The sequence below is a fragment of the Corythoichthys intestinalis genome, chromosome 17 (genome assembly GCF_030265065.1).
Source record: "Corythoichthys intestinalis isolate RoL2023-P3 chromosome 17, ASM3026506v1, whole genome shotgun sequence".
Taxonomy (NCBI): domain Eukaryota; kingdom Metazoa; phylum Chordata; class Actinopteri; order Syngnathiformes; family Syngnathidae; genus Corythoichthys; species Corythoichthys intestinalis.
The window spans coordinates 14,289,094-14,315,603 of NC_080411.1; the positions used below are offsets into that span (position 1 = coordinate 14,289,094).

Consider the following 26,510-nt stretch of genomic DNA (forward strand, 5'->3'; position numbering starts at 1 on the left):
CTAATTCCCCTCTTCATGTGCCCGGTTTTCTGTCAAATTTTCCGACCGATCAGAAATTGCAACCTTGAGTTAAAAATAGCCGCGAATGCAGCGATTTAGTGCTGTAACGATTAATCGATTAACTCGAGGATTCGATTAGAAAAAAATATTCGAATTAAATTTTGCTGCTTCGAGTATTCATTTAAATAAAGTGGCGTTGTAATGGTTTGTTTTGAAAGTGTTTGCCTTTAGTTTTATTGATTTGGGTGGATACACTGCCCTGTAGTCTGCCTCATTGACATTGCTGAATCCATTTGCTCTCTGTTAAGACCAACATAAGCTGAGTTTTGTTTGAGCTTATGTTTTTGTTCATGCATTTGTAGTTTAGTTTAAAGGTATATGTAGCCAATTTTTGTAGGAATTTGTGTCTGAACCATTTGTTTAGAACATTGTAGAAATAAAAAAAATGTTAGTATTTTATAGCATTTAAGCTAGCGGACTTTTACTATGCAAGTTAGCCAATTGTTCTTTTGCTGTACCTAGATTCTTATTAATTTATTTTCTACACCGTTTGAGGCTCAGCTAAGGTATTTAAATTTTTTTATGTTCCTTATCCGATTACTCGATTATTCGAACTAACTAGTTCATCGATTAATCGACTACTAAAATAATCGATAGCTGCAGCCCTACAGCGATTACAAAGTAAACACTACAAACATTCTTTAAATAAAGAACGACTTATGTTTGATCATGGGTGGGCATGTAAAATGCTCTCCTCATACACATTAGCTGCACATGTTAGTTGCACAACAACTGCAGCCTCCCTCCTCCACTGAGTCTCTCGCTGTTTCCGACTTCGCCATGTAGTAAAGCATTATTTTGCCATATTTGTGTTGACCATTTGGCAGCTACACGCTGCTCCGACGTCGTCCAGTTTGTTCAGCGGTCATTGTCCAGCTGGGAAACGAGCTGTAAATTGCTCTCCACCGGGTGGTTTGCCGATCGGCGAAGACAATCGACAACCCAGTCGTCATGTGATATGATCCGGGCTAGTTATGTGTGATTTTCCGCTTCGAAGACTTTGAAACATCACTCGGGTCGGGTTAGCAAGTCGGCTAGCCGTCACGCCTCTTGGTTTGTTTACATTCGCCGAAGCCGGGGAAGGGAAATGACATAAGCCCGACTTAGGTTGCATAAAATATCGTTCGGGAGGCGTGACGGTAAAGGTGAAGTCGACGGTTTTGACCATTATGGAGTAATTTTGCCATGTCGTCTGGAATAAATGCATTTTTATTATTTCATATTCCATTTAGCACAAGACTTATTTGTCATGACCATGCCATTATTTAGCTATTGGGGAAAAATACTTGGATAAAAATAATATCCTGTAAAAATATTGCAGTAGAGAGACTCAACGACATTTTGCGGCATTTTCGTCGCGTTTTCCTTGTTGTGAATAATCCCCCCTCACTGGGTTGCATACTAAATCAGATGTAATCGTGACTCCGCTGACGTCATCCACCTGTTGGGGACGCTAGAGTCCTATAATGGCAGGCGTGGCTATCCGGCAGATTAAAAGACTAATTTCTCGTCTTCTGCGCTTTGCTAAATTTTTGTATATAGTCGAATCATCCCAAAATATGATTCTAATTCACATAATAATCCTATTTAACACTTTTTTTTCTCCTGTCGTACGCGCTATAAACGAATACTCGAAGCAGCAAAATTTGATTCAAAACTTTTTTCTAATCAAATTACTCGAGTTAATCGATTAATCTTTGCAGCACTAATGTTTACAATTTATTTATTTCATACATCGAAGTACAGGTTCTTAGAACTGTCAGTGAAAATACAATACAAAAATCGTGATTTGATGATCTGGAAATCATGTTGGGATTGGTTTTTACCAGCTCGCCTATCACGACTATCTACTGAATAAAATATAAAAGGATGTAAGCCAGACAATGGCAGGGAAGCTAGATGAGAGGTCACTCGTGATGGACGCGCCTGCGTCAACTCGGTGCGTCCTAGCAACCACAGAAAGAAACGCCGACAATGCATCGTCGGCCCTTTTAATGTCTCGGAGCTGTGAAGGGCTGTTTGAAGGAGCTTTAATGATTGGAAAGAATATGTTTTGTTAGTTCTTCTTACACAATATGATCTACTTGAATTTAAGGGGCCTTTTTGTTAGCATAGTTACAAGTGCTTCTCTTTCCTACTGCAGTGTTCTTTTTTTCTGAAAATCCTGGTACAACAGTAGCAGAATTGTGGGTCGTTCCAGAATTGGAAAATACTGTGGCTTCAAAATTCTTAGCCTTTGGTTTTCCACTACATCTTCATCAAAAATGGGTAATAAACTTTCAAAACTTGATTAGCTCAGCTTACAGATCCATAGTCTGATTTTTAAAGGGAACAGTGGATAGAAAGACTTGTCGTTCCTAAAAGATAAACGTTAGCATGAGTTATAGTGATATTAAAACCCCTCTTGATTTTTTTCGTTTTTATACATTTTGTAAAATTAGTTTAACAAGTAGGTCGCCATTGTTGTTGACGTCGCAGGGCGGTGACATCCCAGGGCTACGCTGCCTAGCTTCCAGAGTATGACTCTAGCGACATAAACTTATCATCTGTTCAGCCCTTTCATTTTGAAACAGAGAGGAACATTAATGAGCATGACAGCACTGTCGATATTTCACAAAACAAGCTGCAAAAGCAAAATTAACAGGAAAGACGGGATGAGAAGAGACGAGAGTAGGACAAAACCGGCGTTCTGCCAAAATGTGCTACACTGATGAAACGTCCTACAAGAGGTGAATTTGACACCCAAAGTAGTATCGTGCGCTTTGAGCTTCTTTTGTCTCGATGCAGGCAGAACGTACTAAAGATGCCTAAAGAAAATACTTAAACGTAGTAATATCAAATAAAGGTGGTTTAAATACACTACGTGACTAATGTCTTAAACAAATCAACAATCTGCTTTCAAGCTATCACAAGAAAGCACAATGCTTAAAAGTATGAGAGGGAAACACATGCAAAAATATATTTTGAGGCAATGAAAAGGTGATAAAAGACTCAATAAAAACACAAATAGTAAGTACTCGCCGCTTTTAACTGATGTGCGCATGTGTTGAACGTGACAGCTACAGACTCTGCACTGTCGCTGCAGGATCATGTTTTTTTTTTTCTCCTTCGATAGTATGTGTATTATTTATCGATCTATTAGCTGCAATCGGTAACTTAAATCCTCAGATGAAAACCAACAAATCTGTTACGGTCCCCGAATGCGGAAGCAAGGTAGGACCCCAAATAGCAGACAACAATGAGAGGGATTGCGTAACAGGGTTTATTGAACACACAAAACACACAATCGCGAAAAGGGAGACAAAAAACGGTCCGTGACAGTTGGACGGGATCAATAAAATAAAAAAAAATCTAAGGAAAAGCGCGTCGAGAGGTTGGCAAACGAAAAAAAAAACAAGGCAATGATGCAGCTAGCAACGAAGTGATATACAAACTGTCAAATGGCTGCAAGTCAATATCTCGGCAACCCGCCTAGTATCGGTTTAAGGACACTGCCGATGAGCTGGAATTGGATTTAGGTACGATGTCGGGAACTCGTCCCACAGCTCTATAACAAAACGATCTGACCAGCAGCAGAATGTGACAAAATCATGCCAGTCGTCATACTAGCTTCGCTTGCTAGCTAGCACAGCTATTCTCCCAGTCCAGCCCAACCACGTCATCACCCCCCGCGCCCATTGAGCGCATAAAACATGGCGCCCTCCGTAGGTCAAAACATGCACTAAATATTAGATTTTTAAATCAGTGGCAATATTTTATGTGTTTTAGTAAAAGAGAACAATGGTGGCTTATTGGAGCCTACAAGTCTTTAAGTCCGATGTACCCTTTAAAACATGATTTATTAGTCCTTCATTATGTTTTTCGAAATCACAGTAACAGCAAATCTGTTGTAATGTTTGCTAGTATTGCTCCAATCACATTTTTGCACCCAAACCCGAGTCACTCGATTTTGCCATGTTAGATTAATTCTATTCACTGTTGCCACTAGAAGGCAGTGTATCCACCCAAATCAATAAAACTAAATGCAAACACTTTCAGAACAAACCATTACAACACCACTCTTACTTAAACAAATCCTCGTAGCAGCAAAATTTGAATTTGAAGCTTTTTTCTAATCCAATTACTCAAGTTAATCGATTAATCGCTGCAGCACTAATGTGGATTATCACAAATTTGAAGAGTAGGGTGTAAACTGTCATCCCAATTCTGGTGTGATTCGCAAAAAATCTGCTAGCCATAGCAGTCAGTTGTTTCTGTCTTTAAAAGCAATGGAACAGTCGCGTGTCTTGTTAACAGCAGCACAGCTCGATCTTGGTGACCTGCTGGTGTTTGCTGTGGAAATAAAGCCTTGTTGGCAGTGTCGACAGCAGGCGGCCCAGCCAGCCAGCCAGGAAGGAAGGAACTTTAGGTTTGATGTTGCCCTCAGGAATCCTGGAGGGAAGGTCAAAAGTAGCCTGGTTGTTGCCCTGCGCAAGTGTTGTGTTGTGGGTGTGTGTGTGTGTTAGGCTACAGTGTAAGTGTGGTCTTCATTGGAAACCTCTGATAGCTTATCAGCAGTTTTAACCTGCTCGAACTTTGACTCTCTTGGCGCCACTAGATGATTTTCTTGTAGTTCAATTTCAAACAAGTTGACTGTGTCAGTATGACTGAGCGCAATTCAAATTGGATTGCTGGCAGGGAGTGATCATGTTTCGGTGACGTTAACGACGGTGAATGAACGAATATTCATTCACCCCTCCCACTCTAATTCGCATTCATGGCCAGTCTTCTTGGTTTGGATGAATTGGATTGAAAAATAATGAATTATGAACTCATTACATATAAATACTGCATTACCAGAAAGAAATAGTCAGTAAGAAAACTACAAAAGTAATAAAATACGCAAATTTGTGGAAAAGGCCAGCAAAATGCATCTTGGGAATTGTCATTGCATTGGCATGTCTTGTGATATTCGTAATGCTTTGGTCGCCCCCTAGTGGCTCTTTGGGGGGGGTAACATGATTTAATTGCTGATTCATTTTATTTAATGATGGCCATTTTGGCTTATTTCAATGTATATTATTCATATGGGACATTTATTTTCAAAAATTTCAGATGAAGTCTCTTAAAATTTTTCAAGAATTTTTATTTTATTTGGAAAACCTTGAAGTTTTTACATTTATCATTATTGATGCATCTAGTGGGGCATCACAGTATAGTTAGCAATAAGTGAAGCAATAAGCTAAGTGCGCATACATTTATATCAGAATGAGTTTTGTATCGGTATCGAATTTTTGGAGTTGGACAATGGTTATTTGTTAAAAAGTCATAATCAGATCGCCACCCAAATTTGTGAATTGGTGATCCTGAAAATGCTGAAATATGGAATTTAATGTTATTTTTTGTATGTTTACACACTTTCAACCTTTTTTTTTGCTTCTTGTGTTTAATGCAGCTGGACCACATCCTCTACCCTCCTTCCTCAGCCTCACTCAGGAAGTCCAGCCACCCTGACCTGAGTCTGCGCTTCAAGCGCCAGCTCAGCGACGATGGCAAGCACATGAGAAGACGCAGCCTCGGCGGGGGTCTGACAGGTAGACATATATTCACGCCACATACATGCAAATTTGTGTCTCGGAAGCTTGTATCCCTGACAAGTAAGGCTGCCACGATTCATCCACTAATCCGTGACTGCAATATTATTCGGACTATAAACCGCTACTTTTTTCTCCCCGTTGAAGAGGCTTATTATTATATGTTATTATTTAATTATTGTATATACAGTGGTACCTCTACATACGAAGTTAATTCGTTCCAGGACCTTATTTGTAAGTCGAAATTGTCGTATGTCCAGCAGGATTTTCCCATAAGGATACATTATAATTAGAGATGTCATCCGATCGATCGGGTCCAATCACGTCATTTTCAAAGTATCGGAATCGGCAAAAAAATATTGGCCATGCCTTTTTAAAAAAAATATATATATACTGTATATTTTTAAATTAAATCGTTTTCTAATTGTAGTTAACGTTACAGACATAATATGTTTCACTCTTCCAGAGTCTTTAGTTTAGACTTAAGGTAGGGTTATGAAATTTATCCTAATAACGGCGGTAATTAATTTTTTAAAAAATGTATCACGTTAAAATATTTAACGCAATTAATGCATGCGCTGCACGACCCACTCACGCGCTGTCGCGCTCAATCTGTAATGGCGCCGTTTTACCTATATAGCGAGACAAGATGCAGCGTAAAATGAGTAGAGTGAAATTTGGCAGCCTTATTTTAATTGGCTAAAGCCTTACAATCTCCCTACGATTAGAAATATCATGGGAAGCAATGTGGGGAAGCAAGGTAGCAATTGATCTTTTTCTTAACACCTTATGTTATTTCCCAACGCAGAGAAGATATATCAATTGGTAGCACTACGCACAGTCATGGTTCCACTTCCCATCATGCATTTGGGCATGACTACTGTATCATTTACTTAATGCTCAACAAATACACTAGATGGCAATATTTAGTCACAAGATACAAAGTCACAAGTCTTTCTATCCGTGGATCCCTCTCACAGAAAGAATGTTAATAATGTAAATGCCATCTTGATTTACTGTCATAATGAACAAATACAGTACCTATGTACTGTATGTTGAATGTATATATTCGTCCGAGTTTTATTCATTTTTTTTCTGAATGCTTTGCCGAGATTATCGAGAATGATTGGAATTGAATCGGGAGCAAAAAAAAAGCAATCGGATCGGGAAATATTGGGATCGGCAGATACTCAAACTAAAACGATCGGGATCGAATCGGGAGCAAAAAAACATGATCATGAACAACCCTAATTATAAAATAATTCCATTAATTAGTTCCACAGCCCAAAAACCTAAATCCTTAATAAATACTGCTGGTACAATTACAAATGGCAATTACACATAGCAAAACACATTAATTATAAGTAAAAATCGGAATAATAATAATACCTGTAATAATGTAACGAATTGGGTTCTAATGCGGCGGACGATTTTTTTCTGTACCTGAACACACCGCGTGACCGACGTGACACAGAGAGGAGCGGTGCAATTGAGTTTACTTTCGCTTTCAATGTTTTCTTGAGTACACAGTCAATTGCGGCGGATAGCAGGCGTTTTGTGTTGGATAAGTTCTGAAATACGGTATTGGACCGACTATAAGACTCCCTGATTATAAGACGACCCCCTCTTTGTCAAGACTCAAGTTTGAAAAAAGACTTTTTGAACACCAAATTAATTTTTATACAAAAAACAATTACAGTACATCTGAAACAAATGATTATTTTATAACAATATATTTGAGAGAAAAAGCACGTTATTTTTGCCTCATTCAAATATTAATATCTGAACATTTAAATATGTAAACTAAAGTGCAATCACATTCGTAAATGAATGGCTTCTGGTTTTTGAAATGTAAATAAATAGAGCTGGGAATCTTTGGGCACCTAACGATTCGATTACGATTCAGTGGCTCCGATTCGATTATAAAACGATTATTGATGCACTCCCCTCCTTTTTTTTTTTCTTTTTCAAATGTTTTGTACATTAGTTCCAAAATTGTTCAAAAATCCTTTCAGGCTAAACCAACCTACTATTTCAGTATGAAATTAGCATGTAACAGTAAACAAATATACAAAAATAACAGTAAATAAAATACATATACAAAATACTTATATACTAAATACTTCAATAATCGGAATTTGGATGTTTGTGAATTGTTCTTGAATCTTACACGGCCGAATCGCGAATAATCAAAGAATCGGAAATATTGCACCCCTCTATAAATAAACCTATCTATTGTGAAACAAATCTGAATAAGGAAAAACATTGCAATAAAATAATGCAAACTGGTTAAACTTGAGAGTAGCTGAGGTCTGTAATGACAGAACATCGCTTCAGTGATATCTGGCGCCATCTAGCGTCGTGAATGGGTATAACGTCTAGACTGCGAATATAAGACGACCCCCACTTTTTCAGTCTTACTTCAATGCAAAAAACACTTGGAGATTTCTTTGACGATGTAAGACAACCTTAAGCCAAAATATGACAGTGTCATGGTATTAAAACCTAACCCAGGTTTTAAAAAACTTTTTTTTTTTACATTGAACAGGATATTTATTTTTCAAAACATTAGCAAATTGGAAGAATAATGTTAAGTTAAATAAATGCAGTCTAGGGCTGTCCCAAACGACTAATTTTCTCCCGATTAGTCAGCTGAGTATTTTTACGATTAGTCGACTAATCTAATAAATTAAAAAAAAATTTTTTTTTGAACTAATTTAGCAATGAAATTCTTGTTGACGCTTATCAATTCACAAAAAACATATTGGAACACTTAAATTAGTTATTAAAGTACAAATAAACACGTAAATAACAATAATAAATCACAAATAAACAATGAGTTCAAATGCTGATAGAATTAACTAGTGTAGCATCCCGACTGAAAAGATGGTCTCTTAAACTGATGGTTTACAACTTTTATTCCATCCTTGATGTAAACACACCGTAAGAGCTACGGTGCACACAAATAAAACAACACAATTAGAAATTAACAAAAACTTTTCACCTTTTTCCTTTTAAACCTTATTTATATATCAATGAATTGCCAATATGAATTGCCTTTACCTTAATTTATTACCTTATCATTGACAATCTCTCCCTTGAGTGCAATCACTGTATGTACTGTATATATTTATGACCTTTTAACCTTATATAATTTTCTATACCATAAAATAAACCATAACATGAAATAAACCTTTCAATTAGCATTAAGAACAATACTAATAGCATTTATAGGCCCATTGTCAATGAAACATTATTATTTAGTAAGGCGACAGCACCCTCGGGTGTACAAAAAAATGAAAAAAAAAAAAAATTACAAACTGGCTGACGGCGATTGAGGTGTTTATTCACGGCTGACGTGCAGCCAAGCTTGGCATTGAAGAGACAGGACAGAAGAGTGTAGCCTCCTCTGTTTCTTTGAAATAAGTCAATGTTTTGGACACTCTGGTGTGCTTTTTTTGGCTTTGGATGTTGTGCTCGTCGACGGATTTACGTCATCGATGACGTCGACTATGTCGACTAGTCGGGACAGCTCTAATGCAGTCCTTTAGGTGAGCTTTAACCTACAGCCACAGCTCAACATTATTACCTTTAGAACAAAAATAATTGAATTATTCTCCATAAAAAGCACGTGTATGTGAGACTTGTATCATGTTTACATTATACACGCACTCTTTCTCAACACTGACATTTGCCAGAGAGAAAAAAACACCACGTTTTCCACCGCTAGACACACTAAACACGCTGGAATTAACTCTCGTAGACGGTGGGAAACGTTCATGACGGTGTTTACTCACCTTTAATTTTGTATAAATGCGAAATCATATTGGAGGTATTGCCTCCTCGGCAGCCACCTTCCGCAAACATGTTTTACATGTCGGTTGGCCCTCCTCCTCTAAGCTGCGGCCATCTGAATCTTTTCTGTAGCCGAAGTATTCCCATACCGGCGATTTCGTTTTCTTCGACGGGGGAAAAAGTGCAGGAGTTTAACCTTTTCCAGCCATCGTGTAGCACAGCTGGCTCAATGACACTGAGCAACAACTGCTGGGGGAGGGTTGAGTCTTACAGCTGCAAGCGAGGGATTTCTCCCAATGCATTTTTGGGACATAAAAAATAGGCAATACCTTCGGGATGGTATGACGGAAATTTATGAGGTTTTGAAACCTTGACGTTTTCATACCTCGGTATACCTTGAAACTGGTAATTGGCACATGTCTAATGCGGAATGGACATAAATGGTCAATAAAAATGAATAAAAACAGAAATGCACACTGGTTACAGCCCCAAGTAACACTAAACTTATTTAACTCATTGAATTTCATTGACGGCGATAGACTTAGAAATTCATTTAAACAGAGAAGATCTACTTTGAATGTTCATCTTACAATGCTGCTGACACCATTAGACGTCCAATTGCCTACAGGCACTCGTTTAACCCACTGTCTCACATTGACAGCAATAGATGTCCAGTCCAAATTGACTAAGGGGGCTGGTAGAAGGCAAACGACAATGATGTCTATACTGTCAGTGGCAGTCCATAGGTTCTGAAATTCTACACTTTTCTACAGATTTCAACATGTCAGGTTTTGACTGTCGAGCTATGGAGAGGCACTGTTTTAGGTGGCTAGCTCCATCTAGTGTTAAATCTGAGAAGTGCAACAATCTAGGCTCTTTTCATTATTTGATGCTCGCCCAAAAAAAAAAAAAGGGCAACGGACCGCAGTTGGCCCACAAGCTGTAGTTTGGACACGTCCGGTTTACGCAATGTGGGATTGCCCCTGATCTCTTAATTGCCTTGATGATTTTTGATTCCTTTCATTTTGCCAGGAAAGTACCTTCTTTTCTCGGCCCACGCCCAGCAATCGTGGCCTCCGCAATCGTATCCTGACACGTCTTCCAACCTGATCCGCATGAACGCGCTGAACCTCGGCAAGTCGGACCCTTCCCTGACCTCCAGCTCGGTGAGTCGCGCGGCACCTCCCGAACCCCGACTTTGAACCGTAGTCGCCCCAAACGGGTGCCCGTTTGTGTTAGTAAACAAGCACGGCGTAGAGGTGACCTTCACCACGCCTCCGATCGATGCGGCGATCGAGTTGCCTCACACTGCAGATGAGATCAAAAGAAGCGGCTAATCCGATGAGTCGCTGGCAGAGGAAAGGTTAATGCCGCCGCAAACGTGTTTGCGCTCATTGAACACGCCAAGGGTGAGCCTGCTGGCTTATGGCGTCATGCTTGACTGGTGTCCTCAACGGCATCGATGCTGTGATCAATTTATACTTATGTTTTGTCCTCACTGGACTGCTCTAGTCTGTCTAGCTTTAAAGACATGTAACAAGTGTCAACTTTTGATTAGCTGTCCACTGTAGGGAAAGGGTTCAATACATTTAATGTATTTTGAAACAAATTGTGACAAAAGTGACTAAATTGTCCCTCGAAACACCAAATGACCAAGTTCTGTCTGTTCTGTCTCTAAAGTAAATTAGAAAAAACCTCCTGTGCCGTTAACTATGGGTGTGACAATATATCGCGATACTTTGTAGCCGAAAGGGTTATCGATATTCTCCCGAAAAAAATTGATATACAGGTAGCCCCCGGGTTACGATGTACTCGACTTGCGCGATTTTGACTTGTCGATGCCAGAGTCTCGTCCGCCATTTTGTCTCCAGTTTAGGGCTGCGGGTATCAATTATTTTAGTATTCGATTACTTAATTATTCAAACTAACTAGTTCATCGATTAATCGGCTAAGGAACATCGAAAATTAAAATACCTGAGGTGAGCCTCACTATATCGTGAGATCGTTGTTATGGTGAGCCTATTGTAATGTATTGTGAGGTACTTAGAGGTTCCCCCACGACTGTTAACTAATCAGCTCCAAAAGGTTTTGTTTCTTTTGGCTTTGCCAATTGCAAAATATAAGCACGAGAGGGCGCTGTTGCTGGGTCAGACTGAATATAAGCCAATTTGGTTTTCAATTAATTAACATGTGTCTGTCTTATTATTCAGTATTTAGGAAATGATCTGATTTTAAGAAATTGCAAACATTTAAAAACAGTTTTTATGAGCCAGCAGGGGCGCTTTAAAAGCAAGGAAAACCCTGGTAGTCTGTTAAAGGTCCATTATTGCAGCGTGTACACAACAGCAATGTTATCAGTCAAGGACATCGTCTAACAACAATATGAGGGACAAGCCACAGCCACATGGTAGGTTAGGGATTATGACGGTCTTATCTCCATATCACACCACAAGTGGAGTATTGATTTGCTCGCCGGCAAGCGGGACGTGGCACCCTGAGGGCGCAATAACGCCGAGGTACGCCGTCCGCTCGGGCGGCAGCACGAAGGGAAGAAGATAAGACAACAATGGCATCCATTGTCCATTTTCTTGATTTAACGGCCTCCTTAGTACGGTTTGAACGTTGCTGGGGTTATACGGAGTTGGTGAATATTCTGTTCATGTGTGACGTCAGGGTTTATGCGGGTAATTAAAAGCATTAAAAGTCATTAAATCGATTTTGTAAAAATCCAGGCCTTAAAAAGCATTAAAAATTCTGTAAACTTGATGGTTAAAAACATTTTTCGCTTATGCAGTTCTATTAAATATGATTTTTTAAAAGTATGACATTTGTTAGAAATACTTTTATATATGGTTAAAAGATCATTTATATCATTTGTGTTTTCAGGGGAACCACGGATATAAAGACATGTTCTTAAAAGATAAATGTCAGCAAGAATTATAATAATTTGATATTAAACCCACTCTTAATGTTTTTGTTTTAATAAAATTTGTAAAATTAGTTTAACCAGTAGGTTGCCATTCTTGTTGACGATGCAATGCGCTATGGGCGGTGACGTAGCTGGACCACGCTGCTGGACTTCCACAGTGTCACATTCTACCTACATAACAATGTTGTCCGTTCTGCCCTTCCATTTTGATTCAGAGCGGAACATTAATAAGTAGAACAGCCCTGTCGATATTTCACAAAACGACCAGCAAAAGCAAAATAAACAGGAAAGACGGGATGAGACCAGAGTAGCGTTAATGTGTTAAGTTTGTTAGTGACGGCACTCTCCTGCTCGAGTGACGGAGCAGGAGAGTGTTTGATGTCATAAAATGTTTGCAGATCTTCACAGTAACCTATTGATTGATCGAACTGATTCCAATATTATTATGGAGATAGCATCCAGAGCTGTCGTGTGCTTTACATATGATTAGGGTATACAGTAAGGGTGTAACGGTACATGTATTCGTATGAACCGTTTCGGTACTTGGTGCTCGGTTCGGAACGGAGTCGTACCGAACGAGTTTCTGACGTAATGTAACCCTTACTTTTCGAGGCTGTGAGTCGATCGGGTTACAGTTTCTTTGTATAGATTATATTTACTCTGTCTTCTCTACTATAATGAGGACCAACACGGTACGACAGTGAGAAACGTCAACGGCGTGAAAACGTGGCCGCTGCGAAAACGCAGTTTAACGCGGGCGTTAAAGTCAATCAGCCAATGCACACCAGTCGCAGTGCGGCCGCGTGTTAGACGCGTCCCAGAAGCGGCTCAATGCGATGCACGCGAAAAGAACGGCAGAGTTTATTATTTGACGCGAGACGCGGCCCTCCTGCGTCAATACTACTAGCTAGCAGACCGGAAGTCACTCGTGTAAAAATACAGTGGATCCGGTCGATTTTCAAACCAATATGCAATCGTAACTAGAGGCGTGCGAAATTTCCGATTCTTAAATTATTCGCGATTTGGCCGTGGAAGATTCGAGAACGATTCACAAACTTTCAAATTCCGATTATTAAATTATACCAGGTAAAGCGGAAGTAAAACACAGTCAGCGCGGTCTTTGGGACACAATGAGGAACGGACCGAGAGTAAATATCATGTTCAACTCATGCCGCTAGATAAAAAAAAAAAAAAACAATCATACCTGACTGCGGCCGACAGCCGCTACAAACAACGCCCGGTTGCTAGTTGCTACAAACAAACGGCTACAGTAGATATCATATATTTGTAGAACTAGATGCAAAGTGACACACGATGGCGGTGTTAGAACATGTATTATTGAACAGCGATGCAAAATGACATTAGTAAACAGCCACCATTTTAAAGCAGTAGATCTAATTAACTTTTTATCTAAAATACTCCTAAATCAGCAAAATCTTGTCTTTAAATGATGAAACAGTTTTAAAACTTTGACATGTCAAAAGTAGACAGAAGGGAAAATTATGGAATAACGGGAGCAATTTTAACAACTGTAACAGTTGATTCACAACAATAAATTAATTGAATGTAGTTGAAAGCTGCTGATACAGAATGGGGACTGTTATTTTTGTATATTTGTTTACTGTTATATGTTAACTTGATACTGAAATAGTAGTTTGGTTTAGCCTGAGACGATTTTTGAACAATTTTGTAACTAACGTACAAAACATTAAAAAAAAAAAAAAAAGGGAGGGGGGTGCATCAATAATCGTTTTATAACCGAATCGGAGCCTCTGAATCGTTATCGAATCGTTAGGTGCCCAAAGATTCCCAGCTCTAATCGTAACCCACTTTTTGAGTCCATCAGATCTCTTGAGTGGTAGATCAGGGCACAGTTGACTTGTCTTTGTTGATTTACAGTTGTCTTCTCTGCTATAATAATAACCACCACGGCCCCGTGTTCAATACAAAACCCTCCTACCACAACAAAACAAGTAGGAACTAATATTCACATAGGAACTAAAGTTATACAACACAAAATATACAATATAAATGAGTACTACATCACATTTGTAAAATCCAAACACATAATAAAATAAATAATAGCCCATTTAAATAAAATCAATTGAAATGAGCTAAAACACCTGTAATCAAATAATAAGAATAATACACAGATCCTGCTTACACAATTAAATTTATTAATTTCTGTGTGGCGCTTTAACTTGAGAAAATCCACCAATAAAGCTTTTGAAAACCGTTCGTAAGAAAAAAAAAATCATTGAGGCATTTCATTTGTAAAATACATGTTAAAATCTTTGTCATTGGGATTGCTTTTTTCTTTAGCACAGGACTTCTTTTTTTCTTTTTTCTTTCAGAAAGAAAGCTGAGCAATACGCGGGGTCTGAAAGGCAAATTGTTGTTGGATTATTATCTTTAAATACCCGCTATTTTTTTAGCATAATTCTTGCTTTGTATAGGCTACTGTTCCTATTGTTGAAACCACAAAAGTGTGTAATAAACTAGAATATTTATATTTTGCATTTTGTTTTCTTACTGTACTGAAAATGAACCGAACCGTGACCTCAAAACCGAGGTACGTACCGAACCGAGATTTTTGTGTACCGTTACACCACTAGTATACAGTGAAACAGCTGTTTATTTTTGCAGATATCCCGTGCATCACAGCACACGAAAACGTTCTACTGAGATGTCTCTGTGACGCGAAATGCTGTCATACCTTATGTACCTTACGTAAAAGCGCTGCCTAGATTGTTGATCATCCTGCCGGTGTTCTCAGATTTATCAGACTTATCAGATGTTGCTCCTGAAGCTTGCACGGTGGTGAATAGGTGACACAGAAGAAGAATGATTAAATGTATTAAACAAAGTTTGATTGCTGGCTATTTGTATCGTTTTCTGCCCAACAGACTATAATGACGCCCTATTTTGCACACTGAGATATAAGGGGACTGTCATTTACTTTATTTGTACTTAAAGCACGTGAGACACATTGTGAGCAAACATGATTCTCTGTATTAAGGGAGCGTTCAAAACCAACATTTGGCAACGTTAACGAACACCACAAGGACCATGTTATTTTTTTCTACATCGATAGTTCGTATGGGTTTCAACGATGAATCGATTCACTCAAGTAATTCGATGAGAAAAAGGATTCGAATTTTGCTGCTTTGAGTATTCATTAAAGGGTATGAAAACGCAAAGGGGGTGTGAGACATCAATAGAACCGTTATGTGCCAAGATAACAAATATTTATAAAGTTAACAAAAAAGTCAATCACATTAATGAGCAATTATCGAAAATAGATCGAAAATGACGAACATTTCCGAAAGTGTTCCGGAAACAGCCGAATGGGGCGGAGACGTCATAACAAGGAAACAAAAGGTCGAGGCAGGTGCCATCGTTGTTTATCGACGAGAGACTTGCGTTCGTGTTTTATCAAAAAATCGATAAAATGGTTCAAACCTGTCAAGCTATGTGGTTTACAAATAGCCATTTGTCGCAATGTAGTACCCATGAGTTCCCGAACGCGAGAAAAAGAGCTGGACTACAGACAATGAGTAAAGTTCGTCAGTGCTAAGAGGGCTAATTTTGCAATTTTACAGGAAAACGGGAACCTGACGAGCCAGAAGATGTGCCTACAACCTCAAAGAAAACAAAATTTATGCTACTTCCCAATCACTAAAGACCTACGAACTGCGAAGGAGTGAATTCGTGACCCGTATGTGAATAAATCGAGTGATTCGAGTAGAGCTGAAACGAATACTCGAGCAACTCGAGTAACTCGAGTTTAAAAACTGATCCGAGTAATTTTATTCACCTCGAGTAATCGTTTATTTTGACAGCTGTAAGCATCACGTTTTGCTCGGACTACTTTTAATGCGGGACAACGCGCTGATGTCACGTGCGTAGAGGAAGAAGCAAAAAAAACTTACCGCAGCCGACAACCGCTACAAACGACGCCGACGTTGCTAAATACTAGCCCGCACATGCTACGTTAGTTGCAGCTAGGGTCTGAGGAGTCTCATAGAGATCACATGTATGTTGAACTAGATGCAAAATGACAGACTAGGCCGCGTCTGGGCAGCGTTAGCAAACAGCCGCCATCTTAAAGCAGTAGAGCGCCAAGCGCTAATAAAGAGCGCTAAGCGCTAATATATAAGATTAACATTACTGTCACTACTAGCTCATCTTACGTTAGCCCTGCGGAGGGCTAGGTTTCAATTAATTTAGACCACTTTCGATGCGTGGCTAACGTGTCTTACATAAATGCTTTAACATAACATAGCGTTGTAGAGTGATGAGGGTGTCAAATAAAAACTCAATAATGCTAACTATCAATTTTAGCTCAGTAGTCATTGCTGGATAAAACACCAAGTAGCACTAGTCCCTAATGTGCTCCAATACAGCCTGTATCATACATTTATTTTGAACAGTGCAAAAACTCAAAATCCTATAAAGTTTAGACTAACTTAAAACTTAACTAGAACTTAAAAATGGCTTGACACAAATAGAAATTCAATTGAAACACGTGGGGAAAAATCCTAACTTTTAAGTGATGTGTGTTATCAAGCGTAAAGGCATTTTTAGGTGTGTGTATATATATATATATATATATATATATATATATATATATATATATATTAATCTAAAGGTTTTTTGAGTGAAAGCAGTGAATTTGTCTTTTTTTAAAAATTTTTTTAATTCTAGTTACATTTGAGATGCAATTGTTGGCTGTTCTAAACAATATACATCAAAAATAAAGACATTGATTGACTGAAAATGATAAAATGTTTTGTTTTCTCATGTATATCTATAATTGCTCTTCACCTAAAAATATATTTGTTTTATCCGATTACTCGATTAATCGATAGAATTTTCAGTCGATTACTCGATTACTAAAATATTCGATAGCTGCAGCCCTAGATTCGAGCATGTCTATGGAAAAGGAATATCAGCTTGTAGAGATCGCAAATCACGGCGACTTATACGTACATTTGAGACAACAACTCTACCGAAGTTCTGGATTAAAGTCATTTCGGAATATCCCGACTTTGCTTTGAGCGCGCTGAAAACTGTGCTACAATTTCCAACATCGCTAGCTTGATGCTAGCTTCTCTCACTCTCCCATCTCGTCTCAACGAAACAAACTCAGCCCTCCCGCTGATTCAGCGGGTGAGTTGTATTTTTTCCCTGCACTTAACACGACGGGGCTAAAAACAAATGCTATTTTATATTTGCTGTATTTTTCGGCCGCACATTGCCGGTGTTCTGACAAAGTTGGCATGTGCGTAACGTTAAAAAGGACCGCGAATGCAGCGATTCCTAAGTACACACTACAAACTTTCTTTAAAGAAAGGAATATTAACTTACGTTTGCCATGTTTGGCGCACACAACAACTGCACGTAGCTCTCTCACTTAACGACTTCGCCGTGTCGTTAAGCGTTAATTTACGCCATTTCCGTGTTGCACATGTATGTTTGTGATGTAAATAGTTTTTTAGCACCATTGGATAACATTGAGAGTCCAACTGAATATAAAAGAAGGACACCGGTCTGTGAAAAAAAGACCCAAATCACACCGGTCCGTGGTGCAAAAAAGGTTGGGGACCCCTGCTCTAATCCCATTCATATTTGTGTCGGTTGGCAGAGCGAAACCGATGATAGCATATTAAATGATAATTATTCTATACATTACTTTATTTTGGGGTCACGGTGTATCAGCTTCACAAAAAGAAATGCAAAACATACCATTTGGTGTTTCCCACACGAACTGTTGTCGGGGTTTCATCAGTGTGATTGCTCCCCTCAATGATCCTTTCATTAGGCTGCATTGGCTTTTGTTTGGGCTCAAATTGATAACCCAAAACACCAAAGAAAGGTTCATAACTCTCCTCTTCACCATTAGAAGAATGTTTGTTACGTCGGATTTGTCGCTGCAACTAGAAACGTAATTGTCCGACATCATCGCCGCCATTCAGTACTAAAGCACTGAGCCGGTTGTTTCCTTGTTTTGATATCACGCACACAATCTGCCAGATTTCCGGGATCTCGGGGGCGGGTCTTTTTAGCTTGAAATTGACCCAAATTTCTCTCATTTTCTTGGTGTTGCGATGTGTGTAATTACACGAAGTGACATGATATGAATCCAAAAGGCATTCGTTTATGGATAAATGATGGAATATTAGCATTTCCCCAGGTGTTGACATACACTTTAATTAAAAGTGGCGTTGTCATGGTTTGTTTTGAAAGTGTTTGCATTTAGTTTTATTGATTTGGGTGGATACACTTCCCTCTAGTGGCAACAGTGAATATGACACAACTCGTTTCACATGGCTGAATCCAGCTGCTCCCTGTTAAGACTCACATATGCTAAGTTTTTGTTTGAGCTAATGTTTTTTTAATGCATTCTTAATTTAGTTTATAGGTATATTTAGCCGTTTTTTGTGGTAATATGTGTTTGAACGATTTAAGAGAATTAAAAAAAAATGTTAGCATTTTATAGCATTTAGGCTAGTGGACTTTTGCTATGTAAGTTAGCCAGTTGTTCTTTTGTTGTACTTAGATCCTCATTTATTTATCTTTTTATACTGGTTGAGGTTCAGCTCAGGTATTGTATTTTTTTATGTTCCTTATCCGATTACTCGATTATTCAAACTAACTAGTTCATCGATTAATCGATAGCTGCAGCTCTACTTTGTGTATCGTTTATCGATCTATTAGTTGTAATCTGTTACTCAAGTCCTCAGATGAAAAACGACAAAGTCCGCAAATGCTGAAGCGAGACTTGACCACAAAGCAGACAACAATAGCAGAGGGATTGCGAACAAGGGTTTGTTGAACACACACAAAAATCACGTGAAAAGGGAGGGGGAAAAAAAGGGTCTGTGCCAGCAGGTCGGGATAAAAAAAAAGAGGGAAAACCCCGGCGAGAGTTCGTAAAAGCAAGGCGAAAACAAATCATGGACCCAAATACCTGCACATGGTCGAGTATTTCAAAAACCATGGCGGAGGGCAAATGAAAAATTCAAGGCAAAGATGCAACTCGCAACGAAGGGGTCAAGAATACAAACTGTCAAATGGCAGCAATATCTCGGCAAGCCGCCTAGGATCGGTTTAAGGACACTGCTGATGAGCAGGAAATGGATGCAGGTACGACGTTGGGAACTCATCCCACAGCTCTGTAACAAAACAGTCTGACCAGCAGCAGATTGTGATAAAATCATGCCAATCATCATCCTAGCTTCGCTTGCTAGCTAGCAAAGCTATTCTCCCATTTCATCCCAACCGCGTCATCACCCCTAGTGTACATTCCGCGTGTAAAACATGGCGCCCTGCGGAGGTCATAACATGTACTAAATATTATGAATTTATAATGGCAATAATATACAGTATGTTTCTAATAACATATTTTAGTAAAATAGAACAATTGTGGCTTATTAGAGCCTACAGGTCTTGAAGAACGAGGTTCCCTTTAAGAAAGCCACAAAATTAGCATAAAAGTGGCCATTTCATTCGTTCAAATATTAAACAAATACAGCTTTTTGTTGTTTTAAACTGAAAAGGCTTCACCCTATTGGTAACTGTGTATTATGTGACCATTATTCTCTTATTTAACGATGAATGTATCGCATTCTTAATTTTTGCATTTCATAACTTCTGAATGAATTATTTAAGATGAATCCAGCATGTCATTCACCATGTTTACTCGAGCAGCATTCGGAACGCCAAACAAACTCTCGCCTACGACATTCCCGGAGAGTCTTCTGCCGTCTGGTGGAGTGCGACAATGTCCGGAAGGACATCCTCTCAGAGAATTGTCTCAAAGCCCCCTCCATCCCTCCGCTTTCCCTCTTCCTCTGCCGTCATCTTCCCTCCCTCCCTTTCCCCCGCCACTGGGGGGGGGAAAGAGCCAGAGGAGGTGAACGGGATGAGCGAGCGGCGCCTGAGATCAGATAGTAGCGAGGTAAAGAGGGAGAACAGTAGCTCCGGGCCGGCCGAGCGCTGCTTGTTTGCGGAGGCGAGCTGCGCCGCCGCCATGGACGAGTCCAGCATTCTCAGGCGGCGAGGGTTACAGGTAGGCGAGCTGAATGCAACCTTCCTTGCTGTTGCGGATAGGATTCCATCCCCGGGTGATGGCGATTGAAGTTAGCCGTGACTTTAGTTGCACGTGTAGCCGGAATTAGGTAAGGCGATGTGTTGACACAGCAGGGTTTCCCCTCAGTATTTCGGAAGCCACACGGGCCGCCAGGCTTTTTTGCCTACTAATAAAACAAAGTATCAAAAGTATTAGGGGTGTGACAAATATCGAAATGGTGATATATCGTGATACTTTGTATTCCAAAAGGTTATCGATATGCTCCTGTCAAGAATCGAGATATCGTTTTAAAAAGGTCTCAATTTAAAAAAAAAAAATTAAAAAATGGAACCATCAAGTTGCTACCAAAATCTTCCACCATAATAGTGTTTCAGTTAACTCTAAGACTGCCATTGACGGTGCTCGACACCCAATCCATTTAGACTGGGAACGTTTGTTCATTCGAAACCAGAGCATTCACAGTCATTCGGTCAGATTTTCGGGGCATTTACAGGTCCCTTCATGTTCATTTTAGGGCATTTACTAAGGGTGTAAAGTAGGGCTGGGCGATATGGCCTTAAGTACGTATCACGATAAATTGAGCAGATTTACCTCGATAACAATAAATAACGATAAATTCGCCCAAGCGGACTGTTATATAATTTGAACATTTGAATCAATGCATGGAATACAAATTAACCGTTTCTCGTTAAATTTATTTACCAGCTTTATATTTAACAATTGCACATGCAGTCAAAACATTACGTATTAAAAAAAAAAATCTTGTAAACCTTAAGAATTCTAGTGTGAACATTTATAACAACTTGTATGACTTGAAAAATGTACATTATAAAAATCAATATGACGACTATGCAAACATGTCATTCTAACATAAATGGCTTGCAGCTTTAACAGTACACTTCAGACAACTTATTGGTAGGGATGGGAATCGAAATCCGATTCCAATTCGGAACCGGTTCCGAGTGTTTCGAGGCCTCGACATCACAATGAAAAAGCCTTAACGATCCCTTTAACGATTCCTAAAGACGCGTATTGCGTCGTGACGTGTCTTGTTGTCCAGACGCATCAAACTAGCATGGCGCCAAGAACCACTCGCTCCAAAGTTTGACTACACTTCACCAGGAAAGAGTGTGAAAATGAAAGGTTACGACGGGTAAGCACGAGCATTGCAGCCATAAACATAACAATGAAAGCACGTAGGTTCAAACGCTCGAAAGTCTGTCTTCACTTCACGAGGAAAAATTACAACAAAGCGACTTGCAGTCATTGCAAGGTGGAGATAACTGCATCGGGAGGGAATACGACTGCGCTGTCCTCACGGAGAGGCTAAGGCTCAGTCCTGGCTATACAGCTAGCTAAACTCTCAAATGACGATGCAGAAGACGTTGGTATAATTTGCTGACTTTATTCAACCATCACTTGAAGAGTGAAACTAAAAATAGAAATGAAACAAATCAATTTCGTCCCCAATAACAAACAGTTTTGCATCAACGTAAATCAGCGATGATTAGCTGCTAATAACAGTAATAACAAATGGTTAGCATTCGTTTGCTAGAATTAGCACAGCGTTCAAACCACGACACAACTGGATTTAAGTGTCCGATCGCGAGTGGAAACACAACAACAACAACACAAAAGATGATACATACAGGCGTTGCCTCTGTAGCTATTAACATTAACAAAGAACGTAGGCTCGTAGAAGTGTTTCCCTCTCTCACTAACTCGCTCACTTGCTTGGATGCGGCATTTCTTCTTCGGGTGTAAGCGTGCTCTTCTTCACGTGAGCACGTTCTTCTTCGCGTGAGGAAGCGCCAGGGCGCCCCCACTTGAGCGTGTAAGCGCCACAAAAACTAAAAGGCATGCATTTCAATGTAATGGTAAATAATACACGTTAACCCAGCAGTCCCCAAACTGCGGCCCGCGGCCCAAATACGGCCCGCCCCCACATTTGGTCCGGCCATTTTGAAATTTTTTTTTTCCCTCAATCGTGTTATTTATTTCCTGGCCTTTTCCTTGAAGAATTCAGAGAGGGTTATTTGGTTATTATCTATTTAATTAATAGTGTTTTTATTATTAATTATTATTATTATTTTATTATTTTTATTTTATTTACTTTCATTCCGTGAAGAATCCAGAAAGGGTTATTTGATTGTGGCTTTCTGAAAAACAATATTTTTTTACATTTATGCACTTCTGCAATCGTCACACTTTTTCTGTTACAAACTGACCCCGGCTCCTCATCAGAGAAGGGAAAAGTTATGTGGCCCTCACAGGAAAAAGTTTGGGGACCCCTGCTGTAACACATATTGCCAAAGACAGAACAACAACCTATCTGCCAATATATACCAATATTTTTTTATTTCTATTAGATAAATGTTTCAGTAAAATGTTACACATTCTTGTGTATTTGCCACTTATTGCCACAGTTAACATTGAGGCTTTGGGCCCTTTTTGATCTCGTTGTGAGTTTGTAAGGTTGTGACTTATTAAACAAACTCGATGCCAATCAAAATGTTTGTTCTTCTTTTTCCCCAAATTAGAATCGATAAGAGAATCGATAAAGAATCGAATCGTTAAGCAATATCGATAATGGAATCGGAATCGTAAAAATCCTATCAATTCCCATCCCTACTTATTGGTAATGGCTGCTGTGACATAATTATTCAACACAAGTGTTTACGTCAAGGATTCACGTTTTTTTTTTCCCAGAACATTTTTTAATACATGCACCCCCCACACAGACACAACCAGATTAAAGCTGTATTGCTCTGATGCCAATGAAACATTTAAGATTTTATGATGGCAGAATAAAGCAAACACATACAGAAAAATAGCTGTGGCCATTAAACTGTCATATATATAGCCTTCACTCTTGGATTACACTTTATGCTGAGTGCATTACCATCATGAAAGCTTTCAGAGAAATCACACAGATACCAAATAACGTGACATAATGATTGTTACATGAAGTCCGTGCCCAGTCCACTCATTAATTTCAGCCGTTTCGACAAGGTTAGAGCCGCTATCCGACTCAATCACGTTCATTTGTACCGTTAGCCGCTAGCGTTAGCCTGTGGCTTGGCTACCAGAAGAAAGCACTGAAAGCATCCTCTCCTGAAATCGTGAGATCCAGGGAGGACAGCGGGTGAAAGCCCGTCTGGAACCCGCCAAGAGTTTACTTAATGTCGGGTGAAAGTTTGGCAAAGCTAACTTAAGCCCGACTCCATCCTGTTGACTTTTAGCGTTAGCCGCTAGCATTAGCCTACCGGGCTTCTGTTTGTTTGGCTTCCTGAAAACCACGTGACTCCATACGTAAGCACACTGTCTGCTTTCTTAAAGGGGAATGAACGTAGCCGAACAACACAGAGTCAAAGTGGGATGAAAAGACTATATTTTCTTGTTTTATTAAATGACCAAATTTACCGACATGGTCAAAATTAAGTCGGTCATCATGAAGAATTTCGGTAACGGTAAATTTTCGGTTTACCGCCCTGCTCTAGTGTAACGGTACATGTATTTGTATTGAACCGTTTCGGTACTAGGTGCTCGGTTCAGAACGGAGGCGTACCGAACGAGTTTCTGACGTAATGTGAAACCCTTACTTTTCGAGGCTGTGAGTCGATGGGGTTACAGTTTCTTTGTGTAGATTATATTTACGCCGTCTTCTCTACTATAATGAGGACCAACACGTTGGGACAGTATGTAACCCAGAAACGTCAACGGCGTGACAACGTGGCCGCCACGAGAACGCAGTGAAACGCGGGCGTAAAAGTCAATCGGCCAATGCACACCAGTCGCAGCGTGGCCACGTGTTAGACGCGGCTCAACGCAACGCACGCGAAAAGAACGGCAGAGTTTATTATTTGACGCGAGACGCGTCCCTCCTGCGTCAATACTACTACCGGTAGCGAGGATCGGGCCGGAAGTCACTCATGTAAAAATACGGTGGATCCCGTCAATTTTCAAACTAATATGCAATCGTAACCTACTTTTTGAGTCCATCAGATCTCTTGAGTGGTAGATCGGGGCACAGTTGACTTGTCTTTGTTGATTTACTGCTGTCTTCTCTGCTATAATAAAAACCAACACGGCCCCGTGTTCAATACAAAACCTTCCTACCACAACAAAACAAGTAGGAACTAATATTCACATAGGAACTAAAGTTATACAACATAAAATATACAATGTAAATGAATACTACGTCACATTTGTAAAATATAAACACATAATAAAATGAATAATAGCCCATTTAAATGAAATAAATTGAAATGAGCTAAAACACCTGCAATTAAATAATAATAATACACAGATCCTGCTTCCACAATTTATTAATTTCTGTGTGGCGCTTTAACTTAAGAAAATCCACCAATAAAGCTTTTGAAAACAGTTTATAAGAAAAAAAATTGATTCCTTGAGGCATTTCATTTGTAAAATACATGTTAAAATCTTTGTCATTGGGATTGCTTTTCTCTTTTGCACAGGACAGGATTTTAACGTGATTAATTAAAAAAATTAAATACCGCCCGTTAACGCGATAATTTTGACAGCCCTGCTATTATTTAAAATTTATTGGAAACTAAAAGAATCAAGTAGTATTTAACGATATCGTTAATTTCCGAAGCAAAAGAAGTTGCAAAAATGAAGTTTTAATGGCACTCCTTATTGTTCTTGAGAAAATACAATATTATTTTTCTCCTCAAATGGCCTCAGTGACTCGCAGTGGCAGATTTTCCCGCTGTGACCCGATGAGCTGTGATTGGTGGACGAGACACCGCCGTAAATCACTTCGCGCCGCTAATTAGCGTCGCGTGCCTCGCTGTCGCCGCTCCCTGAAGAAGACTGGGAGGCTCGCCCGACAGCCAGACGTGAAAGTAATTGATAGCAAAGGGACGGCTTCGTCTCAACGTGTCAATTTATTTGCTAAAATCGAGGGCGAGGATTTAACCCGCAGAGATCTTGGGGATACGTTGCGCCACTTTGACTGCCTTGATAGAATATTGAATGATATTGACTGAGGATATACTGCAACATGCCATATTGCTGTTCAAGTTCCTCAACTACTCAAGGCTCAGTGATATTTTTTTCACTGGGGGTTGCTCTAAAAACTTATTTCCCAATATCCCAATATTTTGTCACTTATAAAGGGATGATACAAGATTTTTAGGGTTGATATAAAATACTTCTGGGAAGCTCACGATTCGCGATACAAGGTTCACGATAACGATCTCACAATATGGCAATATACCAATAGCAATGGGTCAGTAAATAATTCTTCTATATTTTACTTTGCAAGTAACAAACATAAACACAAGCTCTTTTCATCCTTCTGCTGTGAATTGAACAGAGTTTATCACTTGTGCACTGCAAATTTATAACGTTTTAAGATTATTTTTCTTCAATCTAGTCAAATAATTCTCTCCATCTTTTTTTAAATGTTAAACACTAGTTAACAGATTAATGTGTCAGATTATTCCATTTACTTAAAAGGGATCTCGGACTTACACTTGTAGGCTCTAATAAGCCACAATTGTTCTCTTATTCGGAACACATATATTATTGCCATTGATTTAAAAATCTATTTATATTTAGTACATGTTTTGACCTCCGGAGGGCGCCAGGGTTTACACGCAATGCACGCTGGGGGTGATGACGCAGTTGGGATGGACTGGGAGAATAGCGGTGCTAGCTAGATAGGGAAGCTAGTATGGCAACTGGAAAGATTTTGTCACATTCTGCTGCTGGTCAGATTGTTTTGTTACAGAGCTGTGGGATGAGTTCCAAATGTCGTACCTGCATCCAATTCCAGCTCATCATCAGTGTCTTTAAACCGATCCTAGGTGGCTTGCCGAGATATTGACCTGCTCCCATTTGACAGTTTGTATATCCCTTTGTTGCTAGGTGCATCATTGCCTTGCTTTTTTCGTTTGTCTGCTTCTCAGCACGGTTTGTCTTGTTTTTTTTTTCTTATTGATCCGAGCCTACTGTCACGGACCCTTTTTGTGTCTCCCTTTTCGTGATCGCGTGTTTTTGTGTGTGTGTGTGTTCAATAAACCCTTTT

General features: G+C 39.4%; 1 protein-coding gene across 2 annotated transcripts in view; it reads left to right on the plus strand.

The window, feature by feature from the left end:
- The window catches only part of mast4 (microtubule associated serine/threonine kinase family member 4), a 136,611-nt gene that overhangs the window by 22,605 nt on the left and 87,496 nt on the right, over window positions 1-26,510 (plus strand). For both annotated transcript variants that reach the window (XM_057819964.1, XM_057819965.1), the window contains exons 2-3: window positions 5,495-5,633; window positions 10,461-10,594. In XM_057819964.1, coding sequence (XP_057675947.1) covers window positions 5,495-5,633; window positions 10,461-10,594 — 273 coding nt within the window. The remainder of the gene's footprint in view (window positions 1-5,494; window positions 5,634-10,460; window positions 10,595-26,510) is intronic.